The 20,927-nt window shown below is 37.9% G+C and overlaps 2 protein-coding genes across 2 annotated transcripts; one reads left to right on the top strand and one right to left on the bottom strand.

Annotated features, from left to right (window-relative positions):
• Nucleotides 1-3,471: 3,471 nt before the first annotated feature.
• Nucleotides 3,472-7,361, top strand: LOC104084921 (uncharacterized protein At4g28440). The gene is made up of 3 exons (XM_009588884.4): nucleotides 3,472-3,647; nucleotides 3,863-4,080; nucleotides 6,863-7,361. The coding sequence occupies exons 2-3, from the start codon at nucleotides 3,876-3,878 to the stop codon at nucleotides 7,051-7,053; spliced, it is 396 nt and encodes a 131-aa protein (XP_009587179.1). The 5' UTR covers nucleotides 3,472-3,647; nucleotides 3,863-3,875; the 3' UTR covers nucleotides 7,054-7,361.
• A 2,440-nt stretch (nucleotides 7,362-9,801) lies between these two features.
• Nucleotides 9,802-10,946, bottom strand: LOC104084920 (protein phosphatase inhibitor 2-like). The gene has a single exon (XM_009588883.4). The coding sequence runs from the start codon at nucleotides 10,696-10,698 to the stop codon at nucleotides 10,273-10,275; it is 426 nt and encodes a 141-aa protein (XP_009587178.1). The 5' UTR covers nucleotides 10,699-10,946; the 3' UTR covers nucleotides 9,802-10,272.
• Between the last annotated feature and the right edge of the window lie 9,981 nt (nucleotides 10,947-20,927).

A 20,927-nucleotide genomic window follows, 5' to 3' on the forward strand; every position in this document is an offset into this window, starting at 1 on the left:
TCTACCACCATTATTATGCAAAGTCCACTTATCAAGCTCATGTCGCATCAACCAACGATAAGCTTCTAGGTCTTCCTGCCTAATCAATTCCATTCGCCTCCTGAGTTTACACTCTTGATGATCTGTTGTAGTCATCCACATTAAATCATGTAAGCTCTTGTTTGGATGAGCCCGCTGAAAGTTGGCCTTCAAGTGCCTAACAAAGTAATGGTGGTAGGCATATGGTTCCCGCCATGCATCCAAAGTCTGTACAGAACTTAAAATACCACCATGCCGATCAAATATTAGACAAATACCTGAATGCTGTCTAACAACGTGCTCCTTCAAGTGGTTCAAAAAATGTTCAAGTCTCTTGACTTTCATTAGCACAAATAACAAATGTGAGGGGAAATATGCTTCCATTAGCATCTACTGTAATTTTGATCAACATCTTAATCTCATACTTTCTATAGACATGAGTGTCGTCTATAGAGATTACCAGTCGACAATGCACAAAACCATCAATGGCTGGTTTAAATGCCCAGAACACATATCTAAATATGAATTCTGGTATTCTCGGACTCTGCTCAAGCTTCCATTCAACAACAGTCCCGGGGTTAAAGTATTGCAAAGCAGCCATGTACCCGTGTAGAGCGGCAAATGACTTATCCCAGTTACCATAAACAATCTCAAATGCACGTTTATGCCCAAGAAATTCCTTTCTTTTGGTAATTGTACAGCCATATACCTGGTGGACAAATGTTATACACTCTTTAATCTTGTACCTTACGGACGATTCAATGTGTGGAATCAAGACAAGAGAAATCAAGTCAACATTCAAGTTGAAATGATTCCCACTGAATGTATCCATATCACAAGTATGTGTGCCAATGTATCTCCTCACAATCCACATATTTGTTTTCAACTTTCTCGCACGTAACATCCATCTACAACCTTGAAACCATCTACGACAATAACCTTATATACTTCCGGAGATGACTCATGAACCTCGATCTCATAACACCCTTTTAAGATGTACATTCGCACCACCCTGCTAAGGCGCGCTTTATCAGCAAAAAATATATTCTTTGACATCACTGCTGGTCTAGATTCATCCCACATTGTTGTCTGAATGTCATCAAGATCCCTAGTGAGGTCATCCACATCCGGCATACTGGGCAACTGATCAAGGTAGGGAATCGCCCTTGAATGAAAGGGCACATGTGACTCGTACACTCTGGGTCTAATGGGAGGTAAAGTCTACATATATGGAGCATGCTCATTGGTGGCATCATGCTCCCTCGGCAAATCAGGTTGCTCATTCTCATTCTCATCAGCAAAATGCATTTCCTCATCTTCGTCGCCCTCATCAGGGAATCGTGTATCATCTCCAGACTCATCAGCATTGTTGTCATAATCACTATCATCTTCCTGACTCTGTGCATCTGCCAGATCCTGAATAAATATATCATCTTCGGGCAACTGAGTAAGGACAGGACCTTCAAGTTGCTCATTTTCACCCACAACCAATAAAATAATGAGTTTCTCAAATTCATCCCAACATTATATATTAACTTTATCTCTTAACTTACAATTCATAATCTGTTGATACCCTATGATGCACATTATCGAATTGCTGATGACTCCCGGATGGACCACCATGATCCAAAACATCAAAATTGGGCATATTTCAACTGTTGGTTGGTTCATAACTGGTAAAATTCATATCTGGCAGGTACCCCATTTGGAATATATGAGTGTTAGTACGAATATGATACATAAAAAAAACATACTAAGACAATGAAAAAATTGAAATTTACCACTCGGCGTGTGAATTATGTAAAGTTGGGGAGAAATTATGTCCTCGCTCCTCATTTGCCTGTGGAGATAAGTTTAGATCTGGACAAACTCTTTCAAACGGAACCTGTTCGGATAAAACTGCTCCAAAAAAACCACCCGATGTGGAACCTCAATATTGCGAACGTCTTCAGAGTTGATGTACATTTCCAGCATTTTTATCACAAGAAGTTCCCGGTGTTCTTTCGGAGTCCTCAAAAAATCTTTCAGAGTTTCATCGTCTTCGATGTTAAACTCAGTATAACAAGCAACCCCTTGCGGAATAAAAGAATATGGATATTTTCTGGTTACTTTAATATTAACCGATCGTTTTCTCACACTCATTCTTTTACGTATCAACGATACCAATCTATCATACTCTAATGTAAGTGGCAACTTAACAATACATTATGGAGAACAACTATAGTATACTGAGTTATTCTCCACGACAATCTCAACCTCCAATATAATGCAACACTAATTATTCGCTCTTCAGACTTTTATGGAAAAATACAAAAAAGGTTAAGTAAACAAATATTTCGAAATGAGTAAAGGAAAATAAAAGGATGCAAAAGACTGAATTTTTCGGAATGGATTTTTGAAGAAAGAATGAAGCTCCTTCAATAAGCAAAAAAGTTGTGCAGGGTACATTAATTGGAGTGTATAACAATTAAACACGCTATATATATAGCGCAGTAAAGCTATGTGCTATACCCACCAATTATTGTGGGTCAGTCAATTAAGAAGTATAGCGCATGGACTGCATGTGCTATACCTAACGGACAAACGTGTTGTTAAGGTATAACGTATGCAATCCACACGCTATACATAAAATGGTCATCAATTATTTTTTTCAACTATTTTTGTGCTTTGAATCCAAACAAATCACACTTTAGTTCTCGACTCACGGATTTGATTAAAATGAATCTGGTATTTAAAATTGATCTTAGGCCAGCCACATGTACTTTTTAAGTTGGGATTAGAACATTTCACGGGTGGAGGCAAATATGACTGAAAGTATAGCAGTAGAGATTAGAATATTATATATGAATTTTTTCATAGTACAAGGGTAAATATGACTATTTTTTGTATATTGTACTCCCTCCATTTTAATTTGGATTATATATTTCACTTCAAACTAAGTGAAGTTTGACCAATATTTTAAAATATATTTTTTATCATATTGACATGAAAAAATTATAATTTATAGTATTTCTTCTATTATTTTTGAATATCTAAATTTTAATTTTAAAATATTAAGTTAAAATTAATTTAGCTTCAAAATTTAATCAATTTAACTATCGATAAATGAAATATATCATCTAAATTAAAACAGAAAGAGTATAAGAGTGATTGTTATGATTAATGGATTGCTTACTTTAACAATTTTTCTAATGGTAGGTACATGGACGACTTCAACTATTAACAAAGGGTAAAGTTAGACCGTATTGCATAGTTAAAGGGTAAATTTAGACCTTTTTTCTTTAAAAAAAAATCTCATCGATATGAAGTTGCCTTTGTTAGAGAACGCTTTATCCCTAATGTGAAACTTTTCGGCTTGAATTCAGGTGTAGTCGGGTCCCAAAACGGGTATCGAACACTAAGTGGGAAAATAAAAAAGAATACTCCTACTATTTGTCGAGGACTAATTGTAGAACACTATTTTCTTAGGGGGCATATTAAAACCTTTCAACAATTTCCCGGGAGCAAACTGATATTTAGTCCTCTCGTCAAAACCAAAGTCCCCAAGCCTGAGGTCTCCATTCTGTTTTCCTACTTCCAATCTGAATCTCCAGAAGAATACTCAGATCTCAATTTCCTCTGCAATTCAGGTAAACCAAAACTCAAATCTCTTCTATTATTTCTTCAAAAAAATAAATTTCCATTTCGCTTTTTCTGTTTTTTCTGCAGCTTTCTGCGGTGGTTTATTCACCAAGATTTGGTTTTTCTTTGATCTGTTGTATTTTTTGAATATGCGTTTGAGTCTATTTTTCAATTTCTTGATTTGGGTATGTGTAAAAATTTGATCTTTGTGAGTTTTTGTTAGGTATAAATAAAAAATGGGTGAACCAAAGAAGCAGCAGCCAGTTTTCACTAAGGTTGATCAGCTTAGACCAATGGGTGCAGGCCTAAATCTTACAGTGAAGGTGGTTAATACAAAAATGGTAGTGCCAAGGGGAAATCAAAGCCGCCAGATGCGACTAGCTGAATGCTTGGTTGGTGATGAAACTGGAATGATCATTTTCACTGCTAGAAATGATCAAGGTATTGAATTTAGTATTTACCTGTAAAAGGAGAGAATCCTATTGCCTATTATGTTCCTTTGCATTAATCTTTATAATACGGAGAAGGGTAGAAGAGCGGGCTCATTATCCACCAAATTTCCACACGTGCATTAGCTTGCTCTCGGGGATTCATTGGTTATAAAAGAAAAGATTAATCTGGATAATAAGGGGATAAGGGTAATAAAGACTGTACCTTTATGGGGATAAGGGTAGTAAAGATTGTACCTTTAATGTTAATTGACTAAGTAAGGGATCTAATTGGTCTAAGTTTTCGTGTTTTTTATGGTCTTATCATGCATTCCTGCTGTGAACTTGATGTGCTAATGCTGTTTTTTGTTTGGGGGGGGGGGGGGGGGGAGAGAAGACCAATGAGGTACTTGAATAGGGTGTGATCTAATGCTTAATGCTAAGCCTAGGGAATAATAGTTGGTACTTTTCCAATAAACACGTTTTTGCATTTGTTTTTAAGGCCATGCTGAAGTCTCAGGCTCTCAGCTCTTATGGGGTCTACTGTCTAAGATACTAGCACTTGGTAAAAACCAAAAACTCTTTTAGGGTGATAATATCTGTGTTCTTCTATAATCTTCCTTGGAGTTGTCTTAGAGGCACATATTTCTGTGATCTACGTTTTGGTCCATGCTCAAGCTTTTCTACCCTCCTTACTCCTTAGGATCCAAGATTATATATTATTGTAAATACTTCTGGTGTATTACATCAGATTGATACTGGTCAAACCAGCAAAAAAAGAATCAGATTGCTATTTTCTAGTTTTGTCTACTTCACAAGGCTTTTTCGTGAGACAATCTTAGCTTTGGGATGAAGAGCTGATCAGATTGAGGTACTGGACCTCGACATGATTTGAGGTTTGGCTAACTTTAGAAGTCATGAAAATTTTGAAACGGCCCCTAGGAGCATGTTCATATTAATTGCTCTCTCACCTGTTGATACCGGGTCCACCTTCCAATACGTGAACAGCTTTATGGTTTGTACTTGGCAAAAATTGCTCATGTTAAAGATTTTATTTGTCCTCTAGACACACGGTCTAGCATGTTTAGTGTTAGCTGTTACTATGTATTATGTGAGTCGAGAGGAGTGAACCTTAGGGACTAACATGTTTGCTGGAATACAGTTCATAGCTCTAGCTGATCTCAAATTAAGACAAGTTAAGTTCTCTGGTGTTTACCATTTTGCGTTTCTAAAAGTAGGATCAAGAAGGGAAACAGTAGGAGAGATTTTTGCTTTTTAGTTATTCCGCCACGGTTTAATGACTGTTGGATTAGGTTCAGATCTTGCCGACCTATGATACATGAATAGGAGAAAAATAGTGTTCAATATCTCTTATTTTGATTCTTGATCCTAGTTCAATTTTCTTTGGAAATATGGGAAAATTATCCAAACCATTGTTATTTTAGTTTGATTCAAGCAATCAATCTATGCCTCCAGCCCAAACAAGTTGGGGTTGGGCAATATGAATCCTCTACATATTCTGCTCTATTTGAGCTGCTACATTCCAATATTAGTATCTCTCTAAGGTAAGTTAGGGGTTCTGAAAAACTAGAGGTTCTTTATATCTCAAACTTATTCCTTTTACCTAGATCTGATGTAAGTGTAACAACAACTAATTGACAACTCAAACTAATTGGTATTCCAAATGGATCATTTTCTTTCATTGCTATTTTGGTTAGATTCAAAGCAATTAAATCTGATTCTTTTATTTTCGACTTATTTTAACTGACAAACTTATGATATTTTTGAATATTTGAGAGTTGAGACATACCTGAACTTAGCTGACGTTGCAGTTTTGAGGCTGAGATTTTACTTGACTGGACTGTGAGTCAATCAGGCAATCAGTCGGCATTCAACATGTTATTCTTTTTTTTTTCTTTTGATAAGTAATTCAACATGCTATTCTTCTGAATAGCTCAATCTTGGAGTCATTAAAAATAAATAACTTTCTGATAATTATAAAATAAAAAGAACCCCGCTATTCTGTAAACCTTAATTACGTCTCTAGTTTTGTGAGGAAAAATTTTCATTTTCAGTTTCCAAATAGTGGAATAAACAGATAAAAGGAAGTCTCCATGATCTTCCCTGCAAATGACTGTACATAAGTAATTAAGCAAGTCATCAAGTACAGATATCATTCACTTATTGGTATGTTACATGTCTTTACTGGATGAACTGTATGTTATCAGATATATTAGGGAATCATTGCTTTAGTTTCTTTCATATAGTTGGCTGTGCGATCCAAGCCATTCTTGGCTTCTTTCGAAATTTAGCAAACTGAGCTGAGTCTTGTAGAATGTAGAAGCTGACTTTCTATCTGTTTCTGCATCTTGTAAGCATCATATAAATTTTTTGAAGGAAGGAGAATTGTGAAATTAAATATTTAGTCAGGGAGGTTCTTCTTTTCACTGCTTTCATATTCAGCTTTCCTGATTTGCTCGGCCAATTCGGCGATGCTGTTTTTCTTCCTATCTCTTTCTTTTTTGAAACTGATACCTTCATGTGATGGCTGTAATTTGGATTCATAGGCTCCTTCATTCCGGAAAGCTGGTATCTCTTTAGTAATTATTTTGGTGATTGATTTTGAAATTATCAAGACTTTGCTGTCAAATAACATGTATCTTATACATTATAGGTTAAAAACAATGAGTGTATCTTGAATCTCAATTTTTTTTCACTGCTTCCGTGGATTGTTTTTGGATTTCATCGTGTGTCTTTACCTTTTCCTTCTATTAACTTGGGGATTTCTTTTTCAGTTGACATGATGACAGAAGGTGCTACTGTAATTTTGCGCAATGCCAAAATTGATATGTTCAAAGGATCGATGAGACTTGCAGTGGACAGATGGGGACGTATTGAAGTTACTGAACCTGCTAGTTTCTCTGTCAAGGAAGACAACAATCTGTCCCTTATTGAGTTTGAACAAGTGACTGTTGTTGAACAGTGATTCGAGGCAGCCATAACAACGGTAATGCCGTTAGAGAGAAGCAATATAAGTAAGTTTCGTTCTTTAGGGGCACGAATATCAGTTGAGGGAAAACTACTTAGTTGTTTAGTCAGAAAGCTTTTTGTAGTTGAGGTGACTGGTCCAAATGTTTTGTAGATAGCAAGTCATGTAGCTGCAATAAACCGTAGTACAACTTGCTCGTTTTTTTTTTTGTTGGAGGATTGGTTTTCAAAGTATTATGCACCTTCGTTTTGTTTTTTTGTAGCCACCACAGAACTTTAGTATATTTGCTTATAACTTTTCTTTCCCTTTGCTTTGCTCCAACTTTTTCCTTATTTGGATTCTACAGGTAAGGACACTATTTGACTCTTGTTCCATTATCTTCAACCAGAACTAATAAACAAAATTAACGGTAGGAACTGTCTTCTTGGATTAGTTGCAGATATAATTCTGATCCTATGAGGACTTAAGGCTTGGTTTTGAAACAATGAGTTTTGCAATGATGACCTCAAAATTAACTTCGTTCTTAGGTAGAGTTATTTGGTATTTTTGTTGGTGGGAGTTGACGGTTACTAGGTGGAATAGTTGCATACGTTGACTTGAACATGAAAAAGTAAGTAATGACATAGCCTGTTAATTATGGTGTTTGGAGTTAATAGTGCTCTTCCCAAGTGCCAAAAGTTCTAAAAATTTAACGCCAAAAATTCTACACTGCATTAGACACGCTATTTGTATTAGCGCTATTTCTCTATGGAAAAATGGTGATAATTGCTGTTCATGGCCAAACATTCTTTGGCTTGGATAAGTTCTCTTATAGGCTATGGCTTGTCAGTTCGCTGCAATTGCTCTATTCTGCTTCCTCTAAAATCAGCGAACTCAAATCCGAGAATAATTGCTGGGGTTCGAACTAGATAGTGTTTAAACTCTAGGAATCATTGCTGTAGTTTGAAGCTATAAGGGTTTGAACCCCATGATATGTTCCTAGGGTTTAAAAATTCAGCAAATTTTTGAACCCCAGCATAGTGTAGTAGGGTTCACCTTATCAGGTCTTTGAATTTCAGTTAGTGTGTACATGAACTGAGTTGGTTCTATTTTTATCAAAACCAAACCAAACCAAACCAACTATATCAGCCTGAATTGGTTTGATTTTGTCGGTTTTTCGATTTTTTTTATTACATTAATATTATTTCAATCCTACTTTATTAAAGTTATAGATAAAATTTAGATAAGCGAATATATGTTTAGTAAAAATTTAATCAACTAACAAACATATGATCTATTAAAATATTCTTATGGGAGATTTTTATAGTAACGCATGATAGATATTTTTTTACTCATCTAACAATAATTTTTCGTTAATGTATGTTTTCAAGGTTAACCAAAGTTAATAATTAAACATAAAAATAAATATGAAATCTTAATAATGATATGTTCTACTTAATTTTGAAATTATCGAAATACCATTTCAAATTCGAAAAAGATATAAGAATTTAATAGATCTTGACATATGAATATGGAAGAACAAAGAGATTGACGCATTTCAATAACACTTGATAAGAAAGTGATGATACAACCCATTATTTAAAGTAAATAAAAATGGATGCACTTCATAGTTCTATTAAATATTACATCTCATGAGAGGATCTCAAATATATCTAGACATTTTAAAGAAAATTCTATATAAAGTCTTAAAAGTATATATAAAAATTACATAATTATATGTCGGTTTGGTTCAGGATTTTTTTACTCAATACCAAACCAAATCAAACCAAACCTAATCGGATTTTTAGTCGGTTTGATTTGACTTTTCGGTTCGGTACGATTTTCCGATTTAGTTTGCACATCCCTAATCCCAGTACCTATTGCTAGAGTTGTTTCTCGTGTCTGTGTTGAGGGTGTTTTTGGTCCAAATATTTTTTCTTATGAAAGGAGTGGCTAAATTAATGCTAATAGCTTTTTAAATATTGATTTAACTCTAATAGCATGTGTTCAAAGTGGCTATTTTCCAATTTTACACCTTTTATATGACTACATGCTATTTGTCTTTTATAGAATTATCAGGTTAAATAAGTGGGTCAAAAATAGCCAGATTTACAAGTGGTAGTTAGCCACTTTTCATATAAAGATAAATCTGAACGAAAACACTGTTCAAAATGTGGAAAATATTCCAGTATATTATGCTGGAGTTCCTAGTATATTATACTGGAACTCCAATATAATATAATGGAGTTCTAGTATAATATACCGGTCCAACGTAATATGCTGGAAGTTCATACACAGGTGCTCTCCAGTATATTATGCTGGAACTTTCCGCGTGTTGGAGTTCCAGCATAATATGCTGGAAGTTCATACACAGGTGCACTAATCTCCAGTATATTATGCTGGACCGGTTCGTGTTGCAGCAAAATAGTGGCTATTTTTCATTGACTTTACAAACGCTAGCCTGTGCTATTTTTACTAAATAAGTTTGGGGTAAGATTAATTTTTGTAAGGAGATTTGGTAATTAGATATCTTAAAGTTTCTAATCCCTGATAAACTGCTCTTCTTTTCAATATGAAAAGGAAGTTTTCTACTATATATATGACCATTCGACCACAACCCTTTCTAGCTTTTCCTCGGAGGCACGTAACATGTGAGAGTCATATGAGAAAGGAAACACAGAAGCAAATTAAGAACCAGATCCTAAGAAAAATTTAAAAAGAAAGACAGAAATAACAATATAGTTACTAATAACAAACTAAAGAAAATACAGGAATGAAGTAGGTTCTCATCATTTTTCCTAAGATTAAACCTGAAACCAGGGAAAACGTATCAAATCCAAACAGTATAATCTGTCACTGAAACAACAATGCCAAACTATGTAAAACCATCTAATTAAAGAACTTGACACATCATCGTCCACTGTAGTGATCTCATAACATTAATAATTCATTTCTCTAGCAAAAAGTGATGGCAGCCATTGACATCTAAAAGGAAGATGTGCCATACAACTTGCAAGAAAAATATACACATGAAAAGGAAAAAAAGAAGAAGTGAAAACAGCAGTTTCACCAACAACGGTGTCATATCTTTGGGATCGAAGATAAATCGCATTCTACCAAACGTTAGTCCTATCTAGCGCAAATGTAGATCATGTGAGCAGTTGATATTGAATGGTTAAACCAGAAAAAGAAAAAAGACAACAAAGCATTCATGGAAATAAGATGATCAGATGATGACTATGCAGAAGTGTCTGCTTTTTCTTTCTCAATTTCTATGCCCTTAATACCATCTTCCAATAATAAATCATCCTCTTCATCTTCTTCAAGAAACGAACCATTTTGTTGTAGCTCTTTGATTCTCTTATATTCATCATAATGCCCTCTTCTATGCTCTATGAAACTCCTTTTCCTTTCTGAATCATCATCGTCGTCATCATCGTCATTATGATCCATGACATGATCATCCTTATACTTAGGACTTTTACTTGAACATGATGTCATGTCATCATCCACATCGCTACCATTGCCATCCTCATCAAAATTGTTCTCATCATCAATCTTGAGGTGATGAAATGGTGTCTTTGGCTCTGTTATCTTCATTCTCACGGGTTTATTTGCCTCTATTTCCTCCAATTTTGCCTCGTCCCATTTTACGCCTTTCATTTCAACAATACTATAAAGAAATTCTTAAAGCAAATGGATCTAAATAAAACGAAATCACTGTAAATTATTTGTGTAGCTGATCTCAATTAATTGAAATATGGAATAGGTGCTATATTGATTGAGATATTCCTGATTGATCCTCAATATGAAACGTACATCACGAGGAGTTTGCCGGAGAAAAATATGGACAAGAACGAGTTAAAATTTGTTTAGTAAGATTAGAGGAATGGAAGAAACGTTCAAAACAAGTTGAAACTTCATGTAGTAATAAATTTATCATTTTATTTGTTCGGACATGAACATGACACGTCTTGATTGTTTCTTGGAGTAAATTAAATTAAGTACACCACGCGATTGGGAAGGATAATTTAGTAAAATAACCTTTATAATTTATGTTAGTAAATAATTCTTTAAACGGTAAAGCTCAAACAAGATAATTAAGAAGGACGGGAGGAAATAATATACTTAAGTAAATTAACCTTATGGAAAGACCTAAAAATCAAACAAAAGAAAAATAATTATTTCTTTTTCTTTTCCAATAAATGGTGTTTTTCTTGTTATTTCATATAGCAAAAGCAAATAAAAGTGGAAAATTTAAAAATCACATATTTGAACTTCGGAATCTTGATTAATGTTATTCTCTTCCCCTTGGATTCAAAAGACTTTGAAGAGTTTTATGTGATTAGGTGTTCATAATTTGCAAATGTTACGGTTGTTTAAGAAAGAATGTTTTGAATAGCTTAATTTCCTTCTTATTATTTGCTATTTTGATACTTTTTTTATTGGAGCATTTGTTCCATATCGGTTGTGTAAGAATTTTTATAAGGGTTTAAATGGTAGTAGGCTATTTCATTCATTGCCTTAAGGTTTTAGGCTCGATAAACTATTTTACATGTTACCAAAGCCAGTATTTGGTAAGTCTGTTTGCACAGCCATTTTTTCCGGGGCTGCTTCTTCTTCACTATTCAGCCCATCTAGCCACAAACTTACTCAATAATCGGGTTACATTAGCCGGAGGGTGTTAGAGCACTTCCCTAAAAGATTGTGCAAGAATTTCTGAAAAAGGGGTTTAATAAAGGGAGAAAATTCAAAAATAGTCATATTTACAGCTGGTCATTCAAAAATAGTCACAATTTCAAAACTAATCGAATTAGTCACTTTTCATGTAAAAATAAATTTGAACGAAAACACTATTCAAAATCCGGAAAATACTCCAGCATAAGTATACTGGAACTCCAATATATTGAAACTCCAGCATAATATACTGGAGTTCTAGCATAAGTATATTGAAACTCCAGTATAATATACTGGAGTTCCAGTATAATATACCGGTCCAGCATAATATGCTGGAAGATCATACACAGGTGCACCGATCTCCAATATATTATACTGGAACTTTCCGTGTTGCAGCAAAATAGTGGCTATTTTTCAATGACTTTGCCAGTGCTGACTATTTTTGAATGATCAGTCCGAAAACTGGCTAGCCACTGCTTTTTTTACTTTAATAAAGGGAGAACATAGTTGCTATAAGCTTTGACAAGCTCATGTCCTAGAATAATATTATCAAAATATTTTCTTCCGGAGACAAATCCAGCTTGAGATTCAGATATAATATAATCCATTATCCTGCATTCTGGAAGCAAGAACTTTAAAAATTAGTTTATAAAGCATTGTACAACAGACAATAAGTCTATAAAGCCTCTCGCTGTTGTAGGGTAGGCAATTTGAGGAAGTAGGATAGTGTGGTGCAATGATGGCTCTACAGGAGGGGTGGGCATATTTCGGTCCGAACCGAAGAAACCGACCGAATCGAAAATATTTTTATTTCGGTTTTGATTATTCGATTTTTTTGGTCGATTTCAGTTTAAAATTTTAAAATTTCAGTTTTTCAGTTCGATTTTCGGTTATTAATTTATTTGGTTCGATTAACCTAAAAACCGAATTATTAGTATATAGATTCTTTAAGTTATATATAGGCTAAGCCATAGGTAATAATATAGGCCTAATTTTGAAGTCCATCAAAGACCCAATCCAAACTTACCATTTTATTCTAACTTACCGAAATTTTAAAAGAAAATCAATAAATTCGCCAGTCCAATTATTACATAGAGAGAGCCCAATATAATAATGTTCAAATCGAAAACTCATTAGAAATAAACCAAACCGAAATTAGAAAATCGAACTGAACCGAACTTATTTCAGTTCGGTTTCGGTTACTACTTTTACAAAATCGAAAACCAAATAACCGAACCGAATTTCTTCAAACCGAACCAACCGAACGCCCACCCCTATTACTCTATACATAGCTCTTGTGTTGAAAAATGCAGCACAAACCCCTCTTTAATTATGGACCATAATTTCTTAAAGAACATTGCATTGTATCCCTCTATTCTATTCCAGGAGCCTTTTCATTCCCAATAGAACACAATCCTTCAAAGATTTCAACATTGTCACAATCTAAATTTCACTAAAGAAGACCTTCAAGACTAGGTAAGCCCATCACATCAACAATATCGATTTATCAAAAAAGATGAAATAATATTGAATTTAACAATAAACAACGGAAATAGTGGTAACATAAGCCAAAATGACAATACCCAATACAATTTTTCAGAACTAGGTAGTACAGAGTCATGAGTTCTAACAGAATACATAAGGATGTCTCAAAATACAATATGCTCGGATATAAATATAACAATGCCAGTATAAGGATGAGACTCCAAGGGACTGCGGCAGTCATGCAGCTTTACCTTGAATCCTCATGACCAGTGTAAGCACTCACTCTCTAGGTATGCTGCCTCCAACACTTGGTTCTCCATAATAATCGGTACCCAGTAAGTATCAAAACTAACCTCGGTAAAATAGTGATGAGGTTCAAGTTATAAGATACTCACTAGTCAAAGAACTTGTGCGATATATCAATAACTGTCAACATAATATGTAACGGAATACAATATCCACAATCTCGTTAGAACATGTGATAACAACTCAACGTTGAAGAATCCATCTATGAAAATAAATCATCAAATAAAAGCAGAAGCATATGATAACTTGTTAAATACAACTGGCAATTCATTAATATACATGATGGACATTAAAGAAAACATGTATATGATCAAAAAAATCATTCCCTTTTGTCACATGAACATCATCAAGAGAATCACCCTCAAACTATCATATAACATCATTAATAATGCCGCTCTTATTTTTTCACATGTACAATATCAATAAATGCCACCCTTATATTGTCACATGTGCATATCACCACCCTTATTTTGCCGCATGCGCATAACAATAATCACAATCGCATAACAAAGACCTTCTTCCAATGCACAATCAATCCACCCAATATGTCCACATGTGCCACAACTATCACAAAGCAATATGCCAAATTTTCAGCAAAGATATAAGCTCGTATTTTATCATCAAGATCTACAAGGACACGATAATAATAAAATACGGATAGCTGTTCAACATATAAAGCATGAGTACGACCAAATCAGTCATAACAATCAAGTTCATGTAGTCACGAAGTGATTAAACATGTTTTATATAAAGCATTTTATCACATTAAGGCAAACTCATAGCCTAAGGTCTAATCCGGTCATAACCCACACATAAAACCCGTGTACACTCTCGTCACCTCGCATATACGTCGCTTTTCATATAATACGAATAGGCAATTAAGGCCAAATCCTAATGGGTATTTTTTCCATACCAGGTTAGGCAAGATACTTACCTCAAATAAGCCAAACAAATACTCCAAAAATGCCTTTCCTTTATAATTGTCACGACCCAAACTAACTCCTGTCGTGATGGCGTCTATCGTGGAACTAGGCAAGCCGACTCATTTCTAAAACAAACCGATATTTTCATTTCAAAGATAATTTCAATGTCATTTAACATAAAAACCTTCATAAAGGAGTTCCAATAAAAATAAAAGTGCGGAAGGAAAAGTCCCACATCGGGGTGTCACTAGTCATGAGCATCTACTACAATCTGTCTAACAATATCAAGGCTAACTCAACTTGGAAAATAGCTAAATACAACTAGAGGAAGATAAGAGGGAGAAGAGCAGGGGCTGCGATCGCCAAACAGCTACCTTGCTATCTCCAAGAAAATTTGCAACCAGAACAATCAATAACCGCTACCGTGTCTAGCTACACCTGAATCTGCACACAAAGTGCAGAGAGTAACGTGAGTACGCCAACTCAGTAAGTAACAATAATAAATAAAGACTGAGCAGTAGTGACGGGCAATAAAGCATATAACATTCATATCGGAAAAACTCAGTAAAATACCACATGCTTTTAAAATCAGGGTTTGAATCAAAACATCTCGTTTAACCCAGTTCCAGATATTTTTCAACAGTTTTCAGACAGAGGAAAAATGCAAAGGTGAGCAAAAATGATGAAATCATAAACAGCCCCTCGGGCAAAACATCACTCATATACAGCCCTTCGGGCAAACCTCACAGTCACTCTTGCCACTCAGGCATACCTTACAATCACTCTTGCCACTCGGGCATACCTCACAATCACTTATGCCTCCCAGTCACTCAGCACTCGACACTCGCACTCAGTAGGTACCTGCGCTCACTAGGGGTGTGTACAGACTCCGGAGGAGCTCCTTCAGCCCAAGCACTATAATCTATACGGACAACTCACGTGCTGCATGGACAACTCACGTGCTATAATAATAAAGTATGCTGCAGGCGGGCAACCCCTATCCACACTCATCCTCACAATCAGGCCCTCGGCCTCACTCAGTCATAAACCTCTCAAGCCACTCGGGCGTTTCAGTAAAATAGGGCATTCAGCCCAAAATATTTATATGCATCAAAATAGAGTCATAAAACTGAGTTATGCAGTAAACAAGTATAACCATGACTGAGTATAGATTTTCAATCAAAATTAGTGAGATGATAGTAAGAAAAGGCCCCTAAGGGTCCAAACAGCACTGGCACACGGCCCAAACATGGCATTCAACCCAATTTACAGAAACTCTTTCTAAAACGTATAAATATCATATAGTTTCAACAAAATATGCAACTTTACAGTTGCTACGGGACGGACCAAGTCACAAATCCCCAACGGTGCACGCCCACACGCCCGTCACCTAGCATGTGCGTCATCTCAAAATAGAAGAATGATACGAAATCCGGGGTTTCATACCCTCATGAGTAGATTTACAATCGTTACTTACCTCGAACCGGTCAAATCTCTACCCCGCAATGCTCTTGCCTTTGGACTTGGCCTCCAAATACTCTGAATCTATTCACAATCAGTACAATACCATCAATACGCGCTAATGGAATGAATTCCACAAGAAAAACTACAAAATTAGACCAAAATCCGAAATTAGCTCAAACCCGGCCCCCGGGCCCACATCTCGAAATCCGACAAAATTCACAAAACTAGAAAGCTCATTCACTCACGAACCTAACCATACCAAATTCATCAAAATCCGACATCGTTTGGTCCTCCAAATCCTTTAATTACTCTCCAAAAATTCCAAGCCCTAACCCCTCATTTTTACTAATTACAATGATTAAACAACGGAAAATCACCATATATACAAGTATTAGGGCTCAAGTAACTTATCTCAATGAAACCCCCTTGATTCTCTCTTCAAATCTCTCCCAAAAGCTCCAAAACTGAATAGGAATGGTGAAGAATGTACCAAAATTCGCGAAGTGTGCAATATGTACCCTCTGCCCAGGCTTCTCGCACTTGCGGCCATTTACTCGTACCCGTGCGACCGCACATGCGGTCCAAGGAGCTGCACCTGCGCAACTCACTTATCCGCCCAGTCTCCACATCTGCGGCAAACTCGTTGCTCATGCGCTTGCGCACCTACGCGTGGCGCGCCGCATCTGCGAAGCCTGTCCAGCATTCCCCTCTCCGCATCTGCACCCCAGGTTTCGCACCTGCGGGCTCGTAGATGCGACCTCCAACTCGCACCTACGCAACCTGCCTAGCCCAGCATTTCTCGCACCTGTGAACTCCCCACGTGCACCAGCGGCCTCGTACATGCTACTCTTTCTTCCGCAGGTGCGAAAATAGCAGTAGTAGCACCTTCAGTTGCATTTTCCAACTTCGACATATCCGTTAACCACCCAGAATCACCCCGAGGCCTTCGGGACCTCAACCAGAAATACCAACAAGTCATATATCAACATAACAACTTAGTCGAACCTTCAAATCACTCAAAACAACATCAAACCATCAAATTACCCTCGGATTCAAGCCTAAGAACTTCTAAATTTCCAAATTCGGCAACCGATGCCGAAACCAAACAAACCACGTCCGAATGACCTCAAATTTTTCACACACGTCACAAATGACACTACAAACCTACCCCAACTTTCGGAATTCCATTCTGACCCCGATATCAAATTTTCCACTGCCGAACGAAATCTCCAAATTTCCAATTTTGCCAATTCAAGCCTAATTCTACCACGGACCTCCAAATCACATTCCGGACGTACTCCTAAGTCCAAAATCACCTAACGGAGCTAACAGAACCAACAGAATTCAAATCCGAGATCGTTTATACATAGGTCAACATTTGGTTGACTTTTCCAACTTAAGTTTCTACTTAAGAGACTAAGTGTCTCAATTCACTCTGAAACCACTCCGGTCCCAAACCAACTAACCCGATATAACATAATATTGCTGAATAACACAAAAAGAAGTAGAAATAGGGAAAATGGTGCTATAACTCTCGAAACGATCGACGGGGTCGTTACATCCTCTCCCTCTTAAACATCCGTTCGTCCTTGAACGGGTCTAGAAACATACCTGGAGTCTCGAATAGGCGTGGATATCTGCTCCGCATCTCCCGCTCAGTGTCCCAGGTGGCCTCCATTCACAGGCTGACCTCTCCATTGCACCTTCACTGTAGCTATATCCTTTGACCTCAACCTTCGAACCTGCTGATCCAAAATAGCCACCGGCTCTACATCATAAGTCATATCACCCTCCAACTGAACCGTGCTGAAATCCAAAACATGGGACGGATCTCCAATATACCTCCGGAGCATGGAAACATGAAACACTGGATGCACACTCGACAAGCTGGGTGGCAAGGTAAGCTTATAAGCCACCTCTCATATCCTCTGAAGCACCTCAAAAGGCCCAATAAACCGGGGGCTCAACTTGCCCCTCTTCCCAAACCTCACAACACCCTTCATGGGTGATACCTTCAGCAAAACCTTCTCCCCAACCATAAAAGACACATCACGGACCTTCCTATCCGCGTAGCTCTTCTGCCTAGACTGCGCCGTGCGAAGCCGCTCCTAAATCAATTTCACCTTATCTAATGAGTCCTGGACCAAGTCTGTACCTAAGAGCCTAGCCTTACCTGACTCAAACCATCCAACCGGAGATCTACACCTCCTCCCATATAAAGCCTCATACGGAGCAATCTGAATACTCGACTGATAACTGTTGTTATATGCAAACTCCGCGAGTGGAAAAAACAGGTCCCATGAACCTCCAAAGTCAATGACACAAGCACGCAACATGTCCTCCAATATTTGAATAGTGTGCTCGGACTGCCCGTCCGTCTGCGGGTGAAAAGCTATGCTCAACTCAACCTGAGTACCCAACTCTCGCTGCACGGCCCTCCAAAACTACGATGTGAACTGGGTACCCCTATCTGAAATGATGGAAACTGGGACACCATGCAGGCGAACGATCTCTCGGATGTAAATCTCAGCCAACCGCTCCGAAGAGTAAGTAGTACCAACTGGAATGAAGTGCGCGGACTTAGTCAGCCGATCCACAATAACCCAAATAGCATCGAACTTCCTCGAAGTCCGTGGGAGCCCAACTATAAAGTCCATGGTGATCCATTCCCACTTCCACTCTGGGATCTCTAATCTCTGAAGTAAGTCACCCGGTCTCTGATGCTCATACTTAACCTGCTGACAGTTGAGACACCGAGCCACAAACCCACATATATCTTTCTTCATCCGCCTCAAACAATAGTGCTACCTCAAATTCTGGTACATCTTCGCGGCACCCGGATGGATGAAATACCGCGAGTTGTGGGCCTCCTCAAGAATCAACTCTCGAAGCCCATCTACATTAGGCACACATATCCGGCCCTGCATTCTCAGCACGCCGTCATTACCAATAGTCACCTCCCTAGCATCACCTCTCCGAACCCCATCCTGAAGAACAAGAAAGAGGGGGTCACCATACTGACGCTCCCTAATACGGTCATAAAGAGAAGACCTGGAGACCACACAAGCCAATACCCGACTAGGCTCCGAAATATCCAATCTGACAAGCTGGCCCGCTAAGGCCTGAACATCCAATGCCAAAGGTCTCTCTACTGCTGGAAGATATGCTAAACTCCCCAAACTCTCTGCCCTGCGACTCAAAGCATCGGACACCACATTGGCCTTCCCCGGATGGTACAAAATAGTGATATCATAGTCCTTAAGAAGCTCCAATCATCTCCGCTGACGCAAATTAAGATCCTTCTACTTTAACAGATACTTCAAACTCCGGTGATCAGTATAGATCTCACAATGAACCCCATACAAATAATGACGCCAAATTTTCAAGGCATGAACAATGGCTGCTAACTCAAGATCATGGACAGGATAGTTCTTCTCATGGGTCTTTAACTGGCGCAAGGCATAGGCAATCACCCTACCCTCCTGCATCAAAACACAACCAATGCCTATCCTCGAGGCATCACAATACACGGTGTAAGAACCTAAAGCTGATGGCAGAACTAACACTGGAGTTGTGGTCAAAGAAGTCTTGATCTTCTGAAAGCTCTCCTCGCACTCATCCGACCACCTGAATGGAGCACCCTTTTGGGTCAATTTGGTCAAGGGCGATGCAATAGATGAAAATCCCTCCACAAAGCGACGGTAGTAACTGCCAAACCAAGAAAGCTCCTAATATCCGTGGCTGAGTATGGTCTAGGCCAACTCTGCAATGCCTCTATCTTCTTCGGATCCACCTGAATACCCTCACTGGACACCACGTGCCCTAAGAATGCTACCAAGCTGAGCCAAAACTCACACTTAGAGAACTTTGCATAAAGATTCTTCTCCCTCAATCTCTGTAATACAATCCTCAAATGCTGAGCGTGCTCCTTCTGGCTACGAGAGTACACCAGGATGTCATCAATGAATACAACAACGAATGAGACCAAATGGGGCTGAAGTACACTGTTCATCAAATGCATGAACGTTGCTAGGGCATTGGTCAGCCTAAAAGACATCACCAAGAACTCATAATGGCCATATCGGGTCCTAAAAGTTGTCTTAAGAATATCTGAATCCCGAATCTTCAGCTGGTGATAACCGGACCTCAAATCAATCTTGGAGAACACCCTCTCTCCTTGAAGCTGGTCTAATAAATCATCAATACGAGGCAAAGGATACTTATTCTTGACTGTGACCTTGTTCAACTACCTGTAATCAATACACATTCTCATGGAACCATCATTCTTCTTCACAAATAGAACCGGTGCACCCCAAGGTGACACACTAGGTCGAATAAACCCCTTATCAAGGAGTTCCTGAAGTTGTTCTTTCAATTTCTTCAACTCCGTCAGTGCCATACGATACAGTGGAATAGAAATGGGCTGAGTGCCCGGCACCAAATCAATACCAAAGTCAATATCCCTATCAGGCGGCATGCCCGACAGGTCTGCAAGAAACATATCCGAAAAATCACGTACCACTGGAACAGAATCAATGACAGGAGTCTCTGCACTAACATCCCTCACAAAAGCCAAATAAGATAGGCAACCCTTCTCAACCATGCGCTGAGCCTTCAAGTATGATATCACCCTACTTGGTACATAATCTACAGAACCGCTCCACTCAACCCTCGAAATTCCTGGCATAGCCAATGTTACCGTCTTAGCGTGACAATCTAGAATAGCATGACATGGAGATAACTAATCCATACCCAATATCACATCGAAGTCGACCATACTGAGTAGCAAAAGGTCCACTTGGGTCTCCAGACCCCCAATAGTCACCACACATGACCGATATACGCGGTCCATAATAATAGTATCGCCCACAGGAGTAGATACATGAATAAAAGAAAGTAGAGACTCACGGGGCATATCCAGAAAATGGGCGAAATACAAGGAAACATATTAATACGTGGAACCAGGGTCAAATAATACTGAGACATCTCTGTGACAAACTGAGACAATACCTGTAATCACAGCATCTAAAGCAATAG

Source organism: Nicotiana tomentosiformis, chromosome 10 (genome assembly GCF_000390325.3).
Source record: "Nicotiana tomentosiformis chromosome 10, ASM39032v3, whole genome shotgun sequence".
Taxonomy (NCBI): Eukaryota; Viridiplantae; Streptophyta; class Magnoliopsida; order Solanales; family Solanaceae; genus Nicotiana; species Nicotiana tomentosiformis.